This window comes from Talaromyces atroroseus, assembly GCF_001907595.1.
Source record: "Talaromyces atroroseus strain IBT 11181 chromosome Unknown scaffold_20, whole genome shotgun sequence".
Lineage (NCBI taxonomy): Eukaryota > Fungi > Ascomycota > Eurotiomycetes > Eurotiales > Trichocomaceae > Talaromyces > Talaromyces atroroseus.
The window spans coordinates 31,765-47,962 of record NW_017971452.1 but is presented as its reverse complement, the minus strand read 5'-3'; the positions used below and the strand labels follow the sequence as shown (position 1 = coordinate 47,962).

The 16,198-nt window shown below is 34.8% G+C and overlaps 5 protein-coding genes across 5 annotated transcripts in view, besides 4 other annotated features; 2 read left to right on the top strand and 3 right to left on the bottom strand.

Moving 5' to 3' along the window:
• UA08_09265 (hypothetical protein) overlaps nt 1–1,421 on the bottom strand; it is a gene marked incomplete at both ends in the record, with an annotated part of 2,072 nt that extends 651 nt beyond the window's left edge. The window contains 7 exons of the mRNA XM_020265262.1: nt 19–164; nt 214–540; nt 592–747; nt 811–974; nt 1,023–1,173; nt 1,243–1,325; nt 1,379–1,421. Coding sequence (XP_020115569.1) covers nt 19–164; nt 214–540; nt 592–747; nt 811–974; nt 1,023–1,173; nt 1,243–1,325; nt 1,379–1,421 — 1,070 coding nt within the window. The remainder of the gene's footprint in view (nt 1–18; nt 165–213; nt 541–591; nt 748–810; nt 975–1,022; nt 1,174–1,242; nt 1,326–1,378) is intronic.
• A 779-nt stretch (nt 1,422–2,200) lies between these two features.
• On the top strand, nt 2,201–3,480 carry UA08_09264 (hypothetical protein; the record flags this gene model as incomplete). The annotated part of the gene is made up of 3 exons (XM_020265258.1): nt 2,201–2,330; nt 2,382–2,682; nt 2,787–3,480. 3 exons carry the CDS (start codon nt 2,201–2,203, stop codon nt 3,478–3,480), a joined length of 1,125 nt encoding a protein of 374 aa, XP_020115570.1.
• A 315-nt stretch (nt 3,481–3,795) lies between these two features.
• Nucleotides 3,796–5,478, bottom strand: UA08_09263 (hypothetical protein; the record flags this gene model as incomplete). The annotated part of the gene is made up of 4 exons (XM_020265247.1): nt 3,796–4,022; nt 4,066–4,499; nt 4,612–4,738; nt 4,794–5,478. The coding sequence occupies 4 exons, from the start codon at nt 5,476–5,478 to the stop codon at nt 3,796–3,798; spliced, it is 1,473 nt and encodes a 490-aa protein (XP_020115567.1).
• A 1,206-nt stretch (nt 5,479–6,684) lies between these two features.
• UA08_09262 (hypothetical protein) lies at nt 6,685–7,610 on the top strand (the record flags this gene model as incomplete). Its single annotated transcript, XM_020265236.1, has 2 exons — nt 6,685–7,461; nt 7,530–7,610. The coding sequence occupies 2 exons, from the start codon at nt 6,685–6,687 to the stop codon at nt 7,608–7,610; spliced, it is 858 nt and encodes a 285-aa protein (XP_020115568.1).
• A 497-nt stretch (nt 7,611–8,107) lies between these two features.
• Nucleotides 8,108–8,944, bottom strand: UA08_09261 (hypothetical protein; the record flags this gene model as incomplete). Its single annotated transcript, XM_020265225.1, has 1 exon — nt 8,108–8,944. One exon carries the CDS (start codon nt 8,942–8,944, stop codon nt 8,108–8,110), a length of 837 nt encoding a protein of 278 aa, XP_020115565.1.
• Nucleotides 8,945–9,129: 185 nt separating this feature from the next.
• Nucleotides 9,130–9,201: a repeat region (Identified by RepeatMasker using a combination of RepBase library and repeat library created with RepeatScout).
• Nucleotides 9,202–9,204: 3 nt separating this feature from the next.
• Nucleotides 9,205–9,688: a repeat region (Identified by RepeatMasker using a combination of RepBase library and repeat library created with RepeatScout).
• Nucleotides 9,436–9,853: a repeat region (Identified by RepeatMasker using a combination of RepBase library and repeat library created with RepeatScout).
• Nucleotides 9,854–16,198: part of a repeat region (Identified by RepeatMasker using a combination of RepBase library and repeat library created with RepeatScout) that runs on past the window's edge.

Genomic DNA, 16,198 nt, shown 5'->3' with positions numbered 1-16,198 from the left:
GGGGGGGGAGGAAGTTACCCAAGAATAGCTCCAACAAGTGTTGCTATGTTAACCAGACCTGTGGTGATTGTCGAAAAATTGTAAGGAGGCGATTCTAGGATTTCTGCCATGGTGTTGAAATAGACAATGAGAGAGCTTTGTGCAAAGGCAAACATAAGTCCTGCCTAAAGGCTGTTAATACATATCCGACCATGAGTTTCCGATGTAGCTTACTAATACAATGTTAGGAAAAAGAAAGAGAGTGAATGGTCGACGAAGATAGGTCCAAAATGAGGTGTGATCCTCTTTAATGTAGTGTATAGGACTTAGGACCTGTAAATATGTACGCTTCGTATCGTACATTTCGCCATAATCTTCGCTAATGGTGGTTGCAATTGGACCAAAATTAGGTTCCTTTTCCCCAGCGGATGGTAGGTCTTGGTGGCCGTCATATTTATCAGCCTGTCGGGTAGACAAATCTTCTCCTCGGGGTCTTCGCGTTGACAGTCGGTGATACATCGTGTCGTCAAAGGTGAAGAGGAATATTATAGCAAGTCCACCCTGCCATCACTTAGTTGTCATTGTTTTAAAGGCTAGGGCCAAGGACTTTACCGAAAAGGCACAAAATATGTATGGACCATAGGGCCATCCAAGCTTTTCAGCAATAATGCCCCCAAGTAACGAGCCAAGGAAGTTTCCGAGGATCTGAGCGATAATAGCTAGAGCGAGCATCGTGCCGTACTCATGAGCAAAGAACATATAAAATACCTAAGTGGTTAGAGTCTGCTTACTTTTTCTGTTCCATCTGAGGTAAGAAGTCCTATGGCTTACTGTTAACTGAATCAGCGCCTCATATATTGAGTTTGTACAGCCGAGGAGAAGGTTGTTCAAATACCACTGGGTGATACCGTGGAATGAGCCACTCCAGTATGATATTGGGGCGGCTGCGGCCAGACAGAAGACATAGACAAATTTCCTCCCAATTCTGAGAGCTACTGCAATCCAAAAGATGTTGGCAAACCCTAAAACCAGTTAGTTAAGACCTGATCCACCGTTCATGTTCACCATGGAGATATGTCGTTCCTCGGAGATGATGGTCCAGGGAGCTCCCATAACACTTTCGGAATAGCCGATCATAAGAGCCATCGTGCAGGAAAGAAATAATTGATAGTATTTTTTCTTTATTGGCCAATTCTATACAAATAGACATACGTATTTCGGTTAGAAATGGGGTACATGGATGGGTTTTGGGGTGCTTCACACCAAAGGATCACGTGGAGAAGACGTTGGAGTAGGCTCAAGCAAAATATCATTGTGGGCCGTCTGCGAAATAAACTCGTTGTTTACTAGAAATACTATATTAGTAACTTCAAAGGCTCTGAAAGCTTAGATCTCATACCGTCAATCAGCAATATTGTGCCGGGAATCTCGGTTTCAGTCATGTTTGTTTGTAGTGAGGTTGCTTCAGGGGGTGGAGAGGAACAAGAGGAAAGAACAAAATACTAGAGCAAAAATTCAAAAATAATATAGCGTTGCACATTCAGTAAAAACCAGCCAAAAAAAGTGTTGGCAAAGAGGACGATTATGTAGTTGGCGGCAGCGTACGTTATCGTGATCTCCCGGCCTTCTTGTCATCATTGTTCAACGAGTCTACGGCCAGGCTTATCTGGGGCTAGACGCAAAGGAGAATGTTGAGTAGTTCCAATGCACTAAGCCCGATGGTGGCCACTCAGGATGGTCTATTCTATCGTCGAAAGAAGGACAGTCAAGGCTTCACTGAGCGGAGGCTTATCTGCCTGATGCAGTATCTACCCCATTATATATCCTGCCAGGCGAGGTTGCGGGGGCGGAGGTTGAACGTTTCCTAAGTCTAGCCCGAACAAGCATGTCAAGCAGTTGAGTTTTCCAGCAACGGCGAGGAGGGAGGGAGTGCATGGCATCCCGGTCGTTATCGGTCAAGCAGAGGAAGCGCATCGAAAATACCTAGAAAGCATTATATGTACTACCTGCGTATGTAGAATCGGCGCCGTAGTTCCGAGATACAGGGCCGGGATACCCCTGTATGGACTAGGCCCCAATAGGCATGCGCAAGAGTTGGAGATAAGGATTGCACAGACCACGCAGACTTTTGGTTTATATATACCCTATCTACATGTCATGATCACTGTGTTTGACCTCTCGTTTTGCGCTCGAAGAAAAGAAAGAAACGAGGTAAAGAACGATGGCATCTCCTAGCAGACACACGGCCATTATTGGCGGTGGCATTATGGGAGCCACCACAGCCTACTACCTCACTGAGCAGCCCGGCTTCGATATCTCGGCCCACAAGGTGACTATCATCGAAGCAGTTGGTCTGTCTCCGATCTTATTTTTAGGTGTGATAAGGCTAACTCTGCTCCCAGGAATCGCCCAAGCAGCATCCGGCAAGGCTGGTGGCCTGGTCAGTGTTGTCGAGGCGCTGCACACCGAAGAGACCTATGAACTCGCGAAAATCTCGTGGAAGCTGCATTCTGATCTGGCTGCCAAGCACAACGGAGCTGAAAAGTGGTGGTATAGGCGTGTAGACATGCAACAGCAAGAGCTTGAATCCACGAAGCCCGAAAAGCCAGCGCTGCCACCACCAGACTGGGACACATCTTGGTTAAATACAGATCAGATAACTAAATGCAGCGTTGAGGGAACTAAAGACTCCGCTGGACAAGTGTACGAAGTTTCATGGCTCCCTAGTTGTGCGGCTCTTTGACTGACAAATGAGATAGCACAGGTGACCGGTTAACGAAGACCATAGTTGACCTGGCCAGGTAAAGGGGCGTCGAGGTCATCCTTGGAAAGGTCAATCGAGCTACATATGCCGAAAATGGTTCTTTCATCACCACACTTCAATATGTCCCTCGCGGTGACACGTCGCCGATAAATTTAGCCGTCACCAACGTGGTACTCGCAGCAGGGCCATGGTCAGGGGAAGTTTTCGGCGCAATCAAGCCATCAGGCATATCGTACGAGTTACCCGTCTTTGGCACTCGTGGCCACTCCATTTTTATCGACACTCTAGAGCCGCTACCTCCTTTGGCAGTATTTACCGAATACCATAATGGTGAATCCGAACGTCTGGAAGGGGAGACGACAAAACCGTTCCATCTCGAGTTCTACCCACGCCCAGAGTATCTCTATGTATGTGGACCGGCAGACAACCGAACACCTTTGCCCCCAGTGGATACACCAGCGGTTGATTCGGCATTTTGCAATCGCATGTTTGAAATGTGTGGCAAGACATCTCATGTTCTCGCGAACGGAACTCTGAGGCAAAAGCAGAGTTGTTATATGCCCATGGTCAAGCTTACTGATCGATCATCTGCGAACCCTGTCTTGTCTGGGCCTCCTCTTATTGGAAAGCTACCTTTCTTCGACAACCTCATTGCCGCCACGGGACATTCATGCTGGGGGATGATGTTTGGACCAGCCACGGGCTACGTGGTGGCAGAGATCCCGTTCGCCTCGTGAACGGCAAAAACTACATCACTGGTCGTGTTAAGAAGTGGAACTTTACCTTCAATGAGTATGGCCTAGCAGGCAGTAAATCAATGCATATAAAAGGCACCAAGAGCTAGCTGATTCACACTTCACACTCACGTTGGCTGTTTCCAAAAGCTATAAGATTGATCGCTTTTGGAGCCTTATATACTTTCAACGCTCTTCGTACAGATAAATCATAGTATGAGGCTTAGAGCCGTGCTGATGGACTAGCTCAGAACATAGGCATATCTAGCTACCAGACTTGTAAGCAGAGAAAAAAAGTTGGCCTTTTAAAAAACGTCATTACAACACAATTCCGAGATTGCCAGTATCTTGCAAAATCTCCATGCATCCAATTCTCTTCTCGTTGCGAGCAATCCTAAACTCTTTCTGCCTCCAGACTACCTGCATCATGCTCACGATTTGATCCATATTGCGTGATTTTCGAGCCCTGTTCTCCAAGCGCTGAAGCACCAAGCGTCGATCGGGCGGCTGGACTGCTTCGCAACCAGCCGCCCATAGCGGCCATACTAGAACGTTATTAACGGGTGATTGTGGACTGATTTGACGAACATAATCTAGACAAAGTTTGACAAAGTACACGACATGCGGATGGGGTGCGCTGAGGTCGTATGCTGCTTTTGTAAAGATATATCAGAACAGCATAGCGGTATGCGTTTGCTGTTGCAACGAGGTCGCTTGCCGCTTGGTTGCTTGAGGAATCAATATGACATGAGGTTGGAAGCTGGAAGTTGAGAATGCTTGACTCAATCATTGAGGCTTGTCGTTTTAGACCAGCCTCCCACGAAGCTGGTGGAGAAGGGGCGGCTTGGTATTTTCTTTTCACTACAGCCAAATGAGATATCTGGGCCATGATGCGTAGCATCGGCCCGTGGAAGCCAAGGAAGCTGTCCATTTGAGTTTGAGTGTCAACCTGTACCCAATTATCAGATAGTAGGGGATCATCTTGGGTCGACGGAGTGGCTAGAATATCGTAATGGCAGAATCTGTCACTTGGTCAGCAAAGATGTTTTTTTTTTTTTTTTTTTTACGGAGGGGTGGTTTTATAAATGCTTTTGTGAAAGGAATGGTAGCGGGCAGGGATTTCTGAGCGCGTACAAGCTAATTAAAATGCCAGATGATACAGTCGTGTGGTACGTGGCAGCTTTACCACGGGCTTTGATGATGCTAGCTGCACCTTTCATATGGCTGATGCACGCCTGGTAGTCGGGGCAGTAGTGAACGTCTGGTTGGGTGTGAGCCAGCGAGAACAATTCTAAAATTTTCTCTGACGGACTGACCAACCTCATAGATATGTAGCATGAGGATGGCAGCTAGCGTACAGTCGGCATAACACAAAGCGGGGTCTAAAATGGCCCTTTTCACAGAGCCAATAGCTTTACAATGCCATTTCAAAGTAGTGATATCCTTCTGTGGCATCCACATGTCCCGATGCGATGAGGCAACGGCCATGATGCTCATCCACAGCGGGGTTCTATCCAGCGCCAAGGGTATAATCGACGAGAGTAACCGTTCACGACAGCCCCAAGAGATGGACAGCGTGCCGCTTGTATACTTAATCCAGTGGTCAAGCAGACTGGCCTCTTGGTCGCTGACACCGGGTAGGCTCCGTGGGGCTTGGGGGATTGCTTTGGAGTCAGCGAGGGAGCTCCCAGCTGCGGCCTCGCTTGCTGGGATGCAATTTGAGTATGCTTGGTGGGATTCAGGAGCAGGGCTAGAGTGCTTCCTCTTGCCTTTCGTCCGAAGGCTGGTCCGTCCATGGGCTATGCCTCTCTTAGCTGCGTCCTCCTTCCAGAGGAGACGCAAACCGTATCCTTCGCAGGAAAGCCCCAGCCGACGGCACTCATTGCATGTCGGTCTGGCTTCATCGCACTTGTAGCCCCGGGACCGACATGTGAGGCAACCAGTGCGGGACCGTTTATGTCGAATGTTTTTCTGTGCGCCTTGTCGCACGTGTTGTTGCATGGCTGATCTCGAGCGAGTGGAAGAATTAGAGGTGGTGTTGGAGATGAGAGACGCCGGCGGCTCGCGCGAAAGCCGGTTCCTACTTATTCATCAACCTCTCTATCTATCACCACTAGCATACGATTCGGCCTTTGTTCTAGCCAAAAAGGAGTGGGTCGATCAATGCGGGGTGAATTCTGAGAGATAAGCAAATGTTGACTGCAGTGGATAGGCTAACCCTAATGCTGGTCATTGATTTTCATTGCACCTCTTTCTTAGTTAAATCATTATTATTAGTGTCTATAGTTCTTGTATCTGGATTGCTCTGTAACAAGATCAACCCATCTAAGAACTATGCATATAAGAAGTATTTAAAAGAGGTAAGGCCACGAGGAAAGGCCATTAGAAGGCAAATTAGGGAAAAAGGCGACGAAACAAAAAAACTAGGGTATAAGAACCCAGAGGAAACTTGACAAATAGATCAATTTTTCGTTGGCTAGTTGATTTGGTATAGTCTAATTTTGTGTGGCAATGGGCACGGAGAGATCAACATGATTACAATGAATTAAACGTTGTGGTCTGACTTAGGTGGCGCGTGGAAGAGACTTAGCATGGCACGAAATAATAGTACTTGTGATCTAGCTCTAAGCAATCCAGTTATGAGGATTCTGATTCTGCTACTGCTTCCCTCGGAGGTATTGAGGTCTGCGGGCATATCCCATGGACATGTATCTGCAAGCTAACCATTTTATGTCTATCACTAGGCTTGAATTGAAGAAGAAATGACATTCTGTCCTCATTCATTCTTTGTTCATGGTATCAGCCTTAAGACCCAAAGGACTGCTAGTACCGAACCGATACAGGCTTATTTGATGTCTAGCTCAAGAGGTCGACATGTGGCCTAGACATGACAGCAAAAACAACGAAAGTGTGACACTGATCATTCATAGTTTTCTCATCTGATATATTTTATTGCTGTATTCGTATCATAAAATACAGAGACCTTCTGATAACATCACTCGCACTGTGTGTATTCAGCTCATTCTAAAAGTCAAGCCTCTCTGTTCTATATAAGCGGCCTCTCCTATCGTTCGTTTGCCTTGGAAGACATGTTATAATAGTGTACTTTCCCCAAAATCACTTGATACAGGGTGTTGCAACGAGTGTTGTACTCAAACTCCTGAAGCATTCGGTCTTGTTCAGGCTTTCAGCCAAGCTTGCTCAATCATGTACACCCACTATGCTTTGTTCCTGGCCAACCTGGCCTCTCTCGCGTCTGCTTGGGCTCCTCCTTCATACTCAGGGTACACGCTGCTGTGGAGCGACAGCTTCGGTGGCTCGGCGGGAACGCTACCTAGCTCCGGCAATTGGAATATCATCACAGGAAATTTGGGCGTGAACGGCGAGCTAGAAACATACACGAACTCGAATGTGAATGTGCAGCTCAGCGGTGGCAGCACGCTGCAGCTGGTGCCCTGGGCGGATAGTTCTGTGTCCGGCGGGTGGACTTCCGGTCGAGTCGAGAGCAAATATATCTTCACGCCAGGCGCTGGAGTGATCACGTTCGCCGAGGCCGATATCAGATTTGGCAGCAATCCCACGACAAACAAACAGGGGATCTGGCCCGCCTTCTGGATCCTCGGTGATTCGATACGCTCGGGAACCGCGTGGCCAGAGTGTGGGGAACTCGACATCCTCGAGACTGTTGACGGTCAGTTGACTGGCTATGGCACTGCACATTGCCAGGTGAGCCCGGGGGGCATCTGCAACGAGCCCAACGGCCTGGGTGGCAGCATCACCATCCCTGACCAGTCATGGCATACATGGCGCATGGTCTGGGACCGCACCCCGTCTACGTGGCAGGCCGAGACTATTACCTGGTACATGGACGGCAGGCAATTTTTCCAGATCACCGGGTCACAGATTGGCAACTCGGACGTCTGGGCTACGCTGTGCCATGATCCGCTATACTTTATCCTCAACGTGGCTGTCGGAGGTAACTGGGTATGAAGTCTATTTTACATTTGCTTATATGACCGTCCCGAAAACTGAGCTAACACTCTGTTCCATAGCCGGGTTATCCCAACTCCAACACTCTCGGGGGTTACGGCAGCATGTTGGAGATCGCGTATGTCGCTGTATACGCATCTTGAATTCGGTCGCTTTATATGACCTCCATACTGTTCAACGGCGGGAAATGTTATGTTCTAGGCTCTTGTCGGTTTTTGGACGATGGAACTACCGGAAAGGGTATGCTTGTCGGGGGTTGATATGGAATGTAGGATTGCTAGGCTAGTTTCATGTGTATACCTGTTGCTCCGGAATATTGCGCTTGATGTGGTCAATCTTGTCCTTTTGTAGGCAGCTTGCATGAGATCATACAGTCGCTATGGAATAGTTCAACCGCACCGCCTCGTGCTTATTTTATGTAAGCTACGATCATAGTTAACGTTAATGTACCTATGCGGCTGCCTAATATGTTCGATTTGTTCACGCTGTAGCTCAATCTTTCTAAAGTTATTTGTTGCGCACTTTCAGACATGGCTGACACCCTCCACACAGATAGATTTAAAACAACCTAAGTAGTGCACATTTGAAGAGACATCTATAGAGACACAAATGTCCCAGGGATCTAATTGTTTGACAGATCTTATTTATCCGTACGACCTCGCCACTCGTCAATGCGAGTGAGCCAATCACGAACAAGAGCCTCGAAAAGACCAGTCTCATCAATAGGGAGGTCGTGTCTGCCGCGGTCTAGAACAGCGTAGGTCGATCGTGGATAGAGCTCCAGCAGGCGGAGGCTGTCTCGGTAGCCCACGGTCTCGTCTTGTCGACCACACACGATAAGCGTGGGCGCGAAGAACTTGGAATCTTGAATTTCTGAAGCAACAGATAACTGATATCGCTGTGGGTCTGACCTGATGGGATCTAGCGCTTCGTTGTCTATCGCTTTCAGTTCTGGAAGCACAGCTTCATTTTTCGCCTTGAGAGACTTGATATACGCAGGTGTCTGGACGTGAACGTCTCCGAGAAGCGCCTTGTCCTCGCGGGATATGCTTGACATGAGCTGCTCATTTACAACCAATGGTTGGAAGGGATCGAGATCACGCAAGCTGTCCTTGGGTTCGATAAGCGGCACTCGCAATAGTAAACCATCGACTTGGTCAGCGTATTTTTGAGCGAGGGCACGCGCGAGGTAGCCGCCACACGATGAGCCTATAAGTAGGAACTTTGAATTTGCAAGCCGGGTATCAATAAATTGCACCAGGCGATGATACATCTCGTCCAGGTCTTTGACATTTCTTGCCGGTGTTTTGCCCATGCCTGGAAGGTCGACATAGATCCGGCGAAGACCGAGTCTGGTGGTGAAGATTGGCTCAAAGTCCTGCTCCTCGACCTTGCCACTTAACCCCCATCCATGGATGATTAGCACGGAGAGGCCTTCGCCGATTTCGTGCGCTGACAAAAGCGAGTCCGGCCGCATGGTGGAGAGGTACTGATTGTGACGGGAGGGGATACTGTACAGCAGCCAGTGCAGCTAAATTACGTAGAAGAATTTTTTGCTTCAGATGCAATCACGACATTTTCAAATCAAAGGCAGAAATTCCCAAGCTTTACTATCGCCAAGTAGCTCCATCTGATTTGTTACGAAGCAGCGACGGTACCCACTAACGTAACCGGACACCCACCCGGCCACGACACCAACCCGGCCACTCCCTCCGGAAAACGCGCTCTATATTATTATGTTACGAAACCAACTTGCATGATACTAGGCAGAAACTAGTACTATATGGGAAAGGTGCTTAGTTAAAGTATCTAACACCATGGCCAGTTATTTATACGCACTAATATACAAGGCGGTCATTAAATATATGGGCTTATGGCTAACATAAGAAATATATGATCAGTATATACCATGGTATATATTACAGGGTGTAAGGGAAGTGTATATAGTGCTAAGCAGAACTATTAGATATATAATTAGATATATATCCTGAGATATAGGATAAGTATAGGGGATATTAATTATATAAATATGCTTATTCTTATACTTAGTTTCTACTTAGTATAGCTCTTTAATTTAAGTTACTTGATTATATATTAAGAGAGTTAGTAAGATAAATCTATTTAAAGTATTATAATACTTTAAAATGTTTTTTCTATCTTAATTATAATTAACTAATCTTTATTATTAATAAGTCTAAATTATATCTAATCTTATTATAAGGCGGAATCCTGGATGGAGTTGGGAATAGCTTCAAAGTACAACGGGCATATGACCTCGCCCGGCTTCCTACTGCTAATTAGACTAGCGGCTTAGCATATACTACCTTATAATTATAGGTGGCTTTAAGCCTTTATAAAGTAGTAATTAGCTGCTAAGCATACATATTGTCAGAGAATCAGAACGTCACAGCCAATGGATCAGGTTAGTCACTACGAGACTAATGCACATCGGAACAAAGGATTACCTGTGAAGCCTTAGGGTTAGGGCAATAGAGCCAGCAGAGCCATTACTATATTGATTATGTTGGTTAGAATAGAGCAAATAAAGTCATTATTATATTAGCTATAATGAAGGAAAGCTATATAAGAATACTCATTTATTATATATTTAGTTTTCTTCTATTATCTTAAATTAATTATAATAATTTAAGTATATAATCTTTTATTAATTAAGATATTTATAGTCTTATTCTTATTTCTTTTATTTACTAAGACCTTTTAATCTTAAAAGCCTATTAACTTTGTCTATTAATAGCTATCTTAACTATATTTAATAATAATTAATTAAAATTTCTGATAATTTAAGACTCTTAATTAAAAAAAAAGTCTTAAGAATAAGTAATAATAATATTTTAAATCTTAATTCTAGTAATTCTAAGTCCTAACTTATAAATTACTAATATTAGTAATAGGAATACTATGACTACTAATAATAGGGATATAATAGTACTATTATAATATATTAAAAAACTAGAATGAGTAGTAATTAATAATAAAGAAAAACTAAGTTATATATCTTAAGAGATTAAGATTAAAATAGTAACTCTATTTAAGAGAGAGTATAGAATTTTTAAAATATACCTTACTTAGATATAACTCTATTTTATATATAATAGTAAATAAATTATAAATAAGTCTAATAAAATACTAGCAGTATTAAGCTTCCTTAATAAAGAAACTATAAAGTGGTTTACTTTATATATTACTAATTAGTATTATATATATAGTAATAAAGAATAAAGAAATCTTAAGATAATTATAATATTTTCTAGTTACTAGTACTATAAAGAAAAACTTAACCAGCTATAGAGAACTATTAATAAGAAAATTAAAGCTATTAATAAGATATAATATATTAAATAATAAATTTTAGTTAAAAAATATATTTTAAAGTTCTTATAAATATTAAAAAGACTATTATAAAATAACTAAGAATTTAAAGACTAGTTTTATAAAGGATTAAAAGATAATATTAAAAATTAAATCTCAATAATAATATTATAATTTAAAATATTTTAAGTAATAATAAAAATAACATCTTAGATTAATTTAATTATCTATATCTAATAAATAAAAAAAAAGAATTTAGAAGAAATAAGATAAACTTTTATTAAAGATAAACTAAAGATAAGAATAAAAATATAATAATATAGCTAAATATAATCTTATCTAAAAAAAAAAAAGACAAATTAAGAAAAAATAAAATTTACTTTAATTATAAAAAATCAGATTATTTTATAAATTAATGCCAAAAACTAAAAAAGAACTAGAAACTAACTACTTTAGATTTAAAAAAGTAAATTATAATAATAATTCTACTAATTTTAATTAATAATAATAAAGCTAATAGAATAGCTAATAATAAGATTAATTCTAATAAAAATTTAAAATAATTAATTAAAGATAAAAAATAATAATTAAAATAAATAATAAATTATAAATAAATCTAAATAGAATAAATATAATAAATTAAAAAGCAGAAAACTTTAGAATAATTAAAAGAAATACTTAATAATTTAAAAGAGAAAGATAAAGAATAAAAATAAAAAAGATTTAGCCTTAGAAGAAGTATTAAATAAATAAAATAAGTTAGTATTAATATAAGAAAAAGACACCAATCTTATAATTTAAAAAAAGAATTAATTAGCTAGACATTTCTTACATATTATCTTAAAAATATTAAAAACTTATTAAAAAATAATAGTAAAGATATTAATTTAGAAGAAATTAATACAGAAAACTTTAGTATAAAAGATATTTAAGTAAAATCTTTATTAGAAGAATTACTTTATACTTAATTAATATTATAAGATGATAAGCTAATAATAATAACTTATAAGAATCTATACTAAAAATCAGATAAAAATTCTATTAAGAAAGAATTAAAAGAAGTATAGAAGAATATTATTTAACTTTAAAAGAATAATTTATATAGTTATATATTAGTAAATATAACTTACTAGGAAAGATCTTAAAAAAAATAAAAAGATTATATTAAAGAATATAAATATTATAAAAAATAGACATATTATGTATATTAATAATATAGATAAATATATGCATCTCTAGCAAATATATATAAGCATATATCACATAAGCAAGGACGATACTTTTATAATAGAATAACTGGACATATAAGGAATTACTCTTATCATCATTATCTAGTACTAAAAGGAAATTTATATTAGGAAGTATATTAGATAATATATTATAACTTATCATACAAAATGCATCTTATAGAGAAAGAATAAATAAGATGGTTTCTAAGAATCCTAGAAATAATTGAAGAATTAAGACTTAAATATCCATAGGAATAAATAAAATATTAGTATATCTATTAAGAACCTATATATCTCTATTATAATAATATTATAATTACTAAATATAAAGTAAAAGAACCACATAAATAGCATTATTATAATATTAAAGAATATTTTAAATATTAATAAAAATACTAGAAAAGACATATAATTATAATTAAACTTATTATAATAATTATAAAATAAAAAATAGTTAGTTAAACAATAATAATACTAGCAAAAATTAATAGAAAAGATATAAGAATCTTATTAGATTTAGAAATAGCCTACAACTATATTAAAAAAGAATTTATAAAAGAAGTAGGACTATTTATAATCTAAACTAATAAATAGATAATAATTATCTCTATTAATAAAAAAATAATTAATTAAGATTATAAAAGATAAACACTGAATGTTATTATAAAATTAAAATAATATATTATAATAATTATGCTTAATATCACACTAGTATTAAGAGAATATTATAATACTATATTTAAAATAGCATAATTATAAATATAAAATCCAATAATTAACTAGACAAAGAGAATAGTGATTATTGATAAAATAATATTAAGAATATAAATAATTAAGAAAAATATTAAAGAAATTGTATAACTATATAAAAAATTAAAGAAAATCCTCAATATACTATTAAAAGCTAAAAGATCAGTATAAAAGATAAAAGAATAAAAATAAAAGATAATATTTATTAAAAATATTAAATATATTAATAAAGAAAATAAAGCATAAAATATAAAAAAATCACAAAATAGTTAAGAAAACTTAAATAATAAGAACAAAATACAAATTAAGAATAATAAAATAAAGAAGATCAGAATAATCTAATAAATATAAATAATTAAAAAAATAAGAATTACAAAAAAAATATAAAAAATAAAATTAAAATTAAAAGAATTATACAAAAAGGAATTTATAAAAGTATTAATAAAGTTACTTAAAAAATACTATAAGTTTATTAAACTATTTATAAAAAAAGAATAGTAATTACTAATATATAATAAAGAATTTAAAGTATAAATTAAATTAAAAAAAAGATTTATACCACCCTTAATCAAGTAATACCACAAATCAAAAGACAAACTAAAACTTAAGAATAAGTTTATCAATAAGTTTTATAAAGTAATATATATATAATCAGAACATAGAAAAGCATCAGTATAATTAATATTTATTAATAAAAAAGATATAATTAAATAAATAATTATTAATTACAGAGTATTAAATAATAAAATAATAAATAATATAAACAAGACACCTTATTAAGAATAAAAAAAAGATCTCTTACAGGGAGTAAAGATTATAACAATCTTTAACATTTAATAGGATTATTATAATCTATAAATAGCTAAAAATAATATTTAAAAGACAGCTTTCCTTATAAATAAAGGACTATTTGAATAGATAATTATACTAATAAATTTAAAGAATCTACTAGCATAATTTACACAATATATAACACATATTCTATAAAAATACTTGAACAAATTTATTGCAGTTTATTTTAATAATATTATTATATATTTATAAAACCTAAAAGAATATAAAGAATATATATAACTAATCATAACAACACTTATAAACAAAGGATTAACACTTAAGATCAAGAAGTATAAATTTAATATTATAACCATTAATTACTTAAGAATAGTTTATACACTAGAAGGATTAAAGATCTAACTAGAAAAAAAAAATATAATACTTGACTAGCTTATCCTAATAAATATCAATAAAATATAGCAGTTTCTAGACATAATAGGATATATTAGAAGATACTTAAAAAATTATACAGAAATAATATAATTAATTATAGAATTATTAAGAAAAAATTAATAATTCAATTAGACAGAACAACAATAATAAATATTTGAGAAAGTTAAGAAATTAGTTAGAGAAGCACCAATTCTTATACTTTATAATCCAGAGAAATTAAATATAATTTAACCAGATACATTAAAATATATATTAGGAATTATTTTGGAATAATTAAGAGATAATAGAAAATTAAGATTTATTATCTTCTACTCCAGATAATTTATCATTATAGAAAGAAACTATAATATTTATAATAAAAAACTACTTATAATAGTCAAAGTATTTAAGCAATAAAGATATTACTTATAAAAAGTTAAAAAAGAAATAGTTATAAAAAGTAATTACTATAATCTAAAGTACTTTATAATAATAAAAAAGCTTATTAATAGATAAATCAGATAGTTAGAGTATTTATTAAAATTTAAGTTTTAAATTAAACACATCAAAAGAAAAGAAAATATTATCATTAATATATTAAGTAGAAGAGTAGATTATATAATTAGAATATAATAACTATAAATAAATATACTAATAGAAGATAAAGATAGAATTTGCTATAATAATAAAATAATACTAGTGACAACAATTATGATAGAAAGTAAAGGTTTTCATAAGAAGATAGTAGAAGCTATTAAAAATAATAAAATACTATAGATAGCACTACACAACAATAAAGCAGTAATTAAAAATAGATTAACCATTTAAAAAGAATTAATATTAGTATCATTTTTAATAATTATAGAAATCATTTAAATAAATCATAATTTGCCAATTAAAGGACATTATAGAATTAATTAAACAATAGAAAAGATACAGTGAATATATTATTTTCTAAGAATAAGAAAATTGATTAAAGACTATATTAAGAAATATAACAATTATAATTATAATAAATTAATCAACTATTAACTATATGGAAAAATACAAATTCTAGAAATATTAATAAAAGTATGGCAAAAAATTATAATAGATTTTATATAAAACTTACTAAAGTTAAAAGATTCTATTTTAGGAATCACATACACTAAAGCTATTATTATTATAAATAAGCTTATAAAATATATTATCCTAAAACTAATACTAAAAAATTTAATAGCATAATAATATATAACATTAATATTACAAAAAATATTTATAATATTTGGATTATTAAGTGAAATCATATCTAACTAGGATAAATTATTTATATTTAAATTTTAACAGACAATTATAAAAAATTATAAAATAGAATATAATCTATCAATTATATATTATTAATAAACTAATAGCTAGATTAAATAAATAATTTAAATAATTAAATAATATCTAAGACATTATTTAGATTAAAACTAAAATAATTAGATAGAATTACTATCAATTGTTTAGTTTATAATAAATAATGCTATAAATATATCAATAGAATAAATACCACATTTTATCAATCTAAAAAGAATTCTAAGGATAAGTTAGAAAAACATTAAATAAGAAGAAACATTAAATAAAATAAATATCTAAGCAATATATATACAATTAATGCATAGCAACCTATTAAAAGATATTAAATAGATAGAAATAAAAATAAAGAAATATTATAATAAGAAATACAAAAACATATTAGCATTTAAAAAGAAGAAGAGAGTTTACTTTCTATAATAAATATTAGAATTAAAAAATTTTAACATTAAAAGTACAAGATTAAGTAATAAATTCAATATAGTTAAATTTAGACTATTTATTATTAAAGAAAAACTTATTAATAATAATTATAAACTCTAACTATTAATAAAAATATAAATATATCTAATATTTTATATCTTATTACTAGAACTAATAATTAATTTAATAAATAAAGATAAAGCAGCAGATGATAAGAAATATAAAATTAAAAGAATATTATAATATAAGTTAGAAAAAAGACATATCTACTATCTTATAAGATAGAAGGGATATAGATCTAAAGAAGATATATAAAAATCTATTAAGCACTTAAATTGCTTTAAGAAGATTTAAGAATAAAGATAAAAATATAGTTAAGAAAAATAGAAGAATTAAAGTTAATATTAAGAATAAAATTATTATTTTATAAAATAATAGCTAAAAGCTCTTTAGTCTTT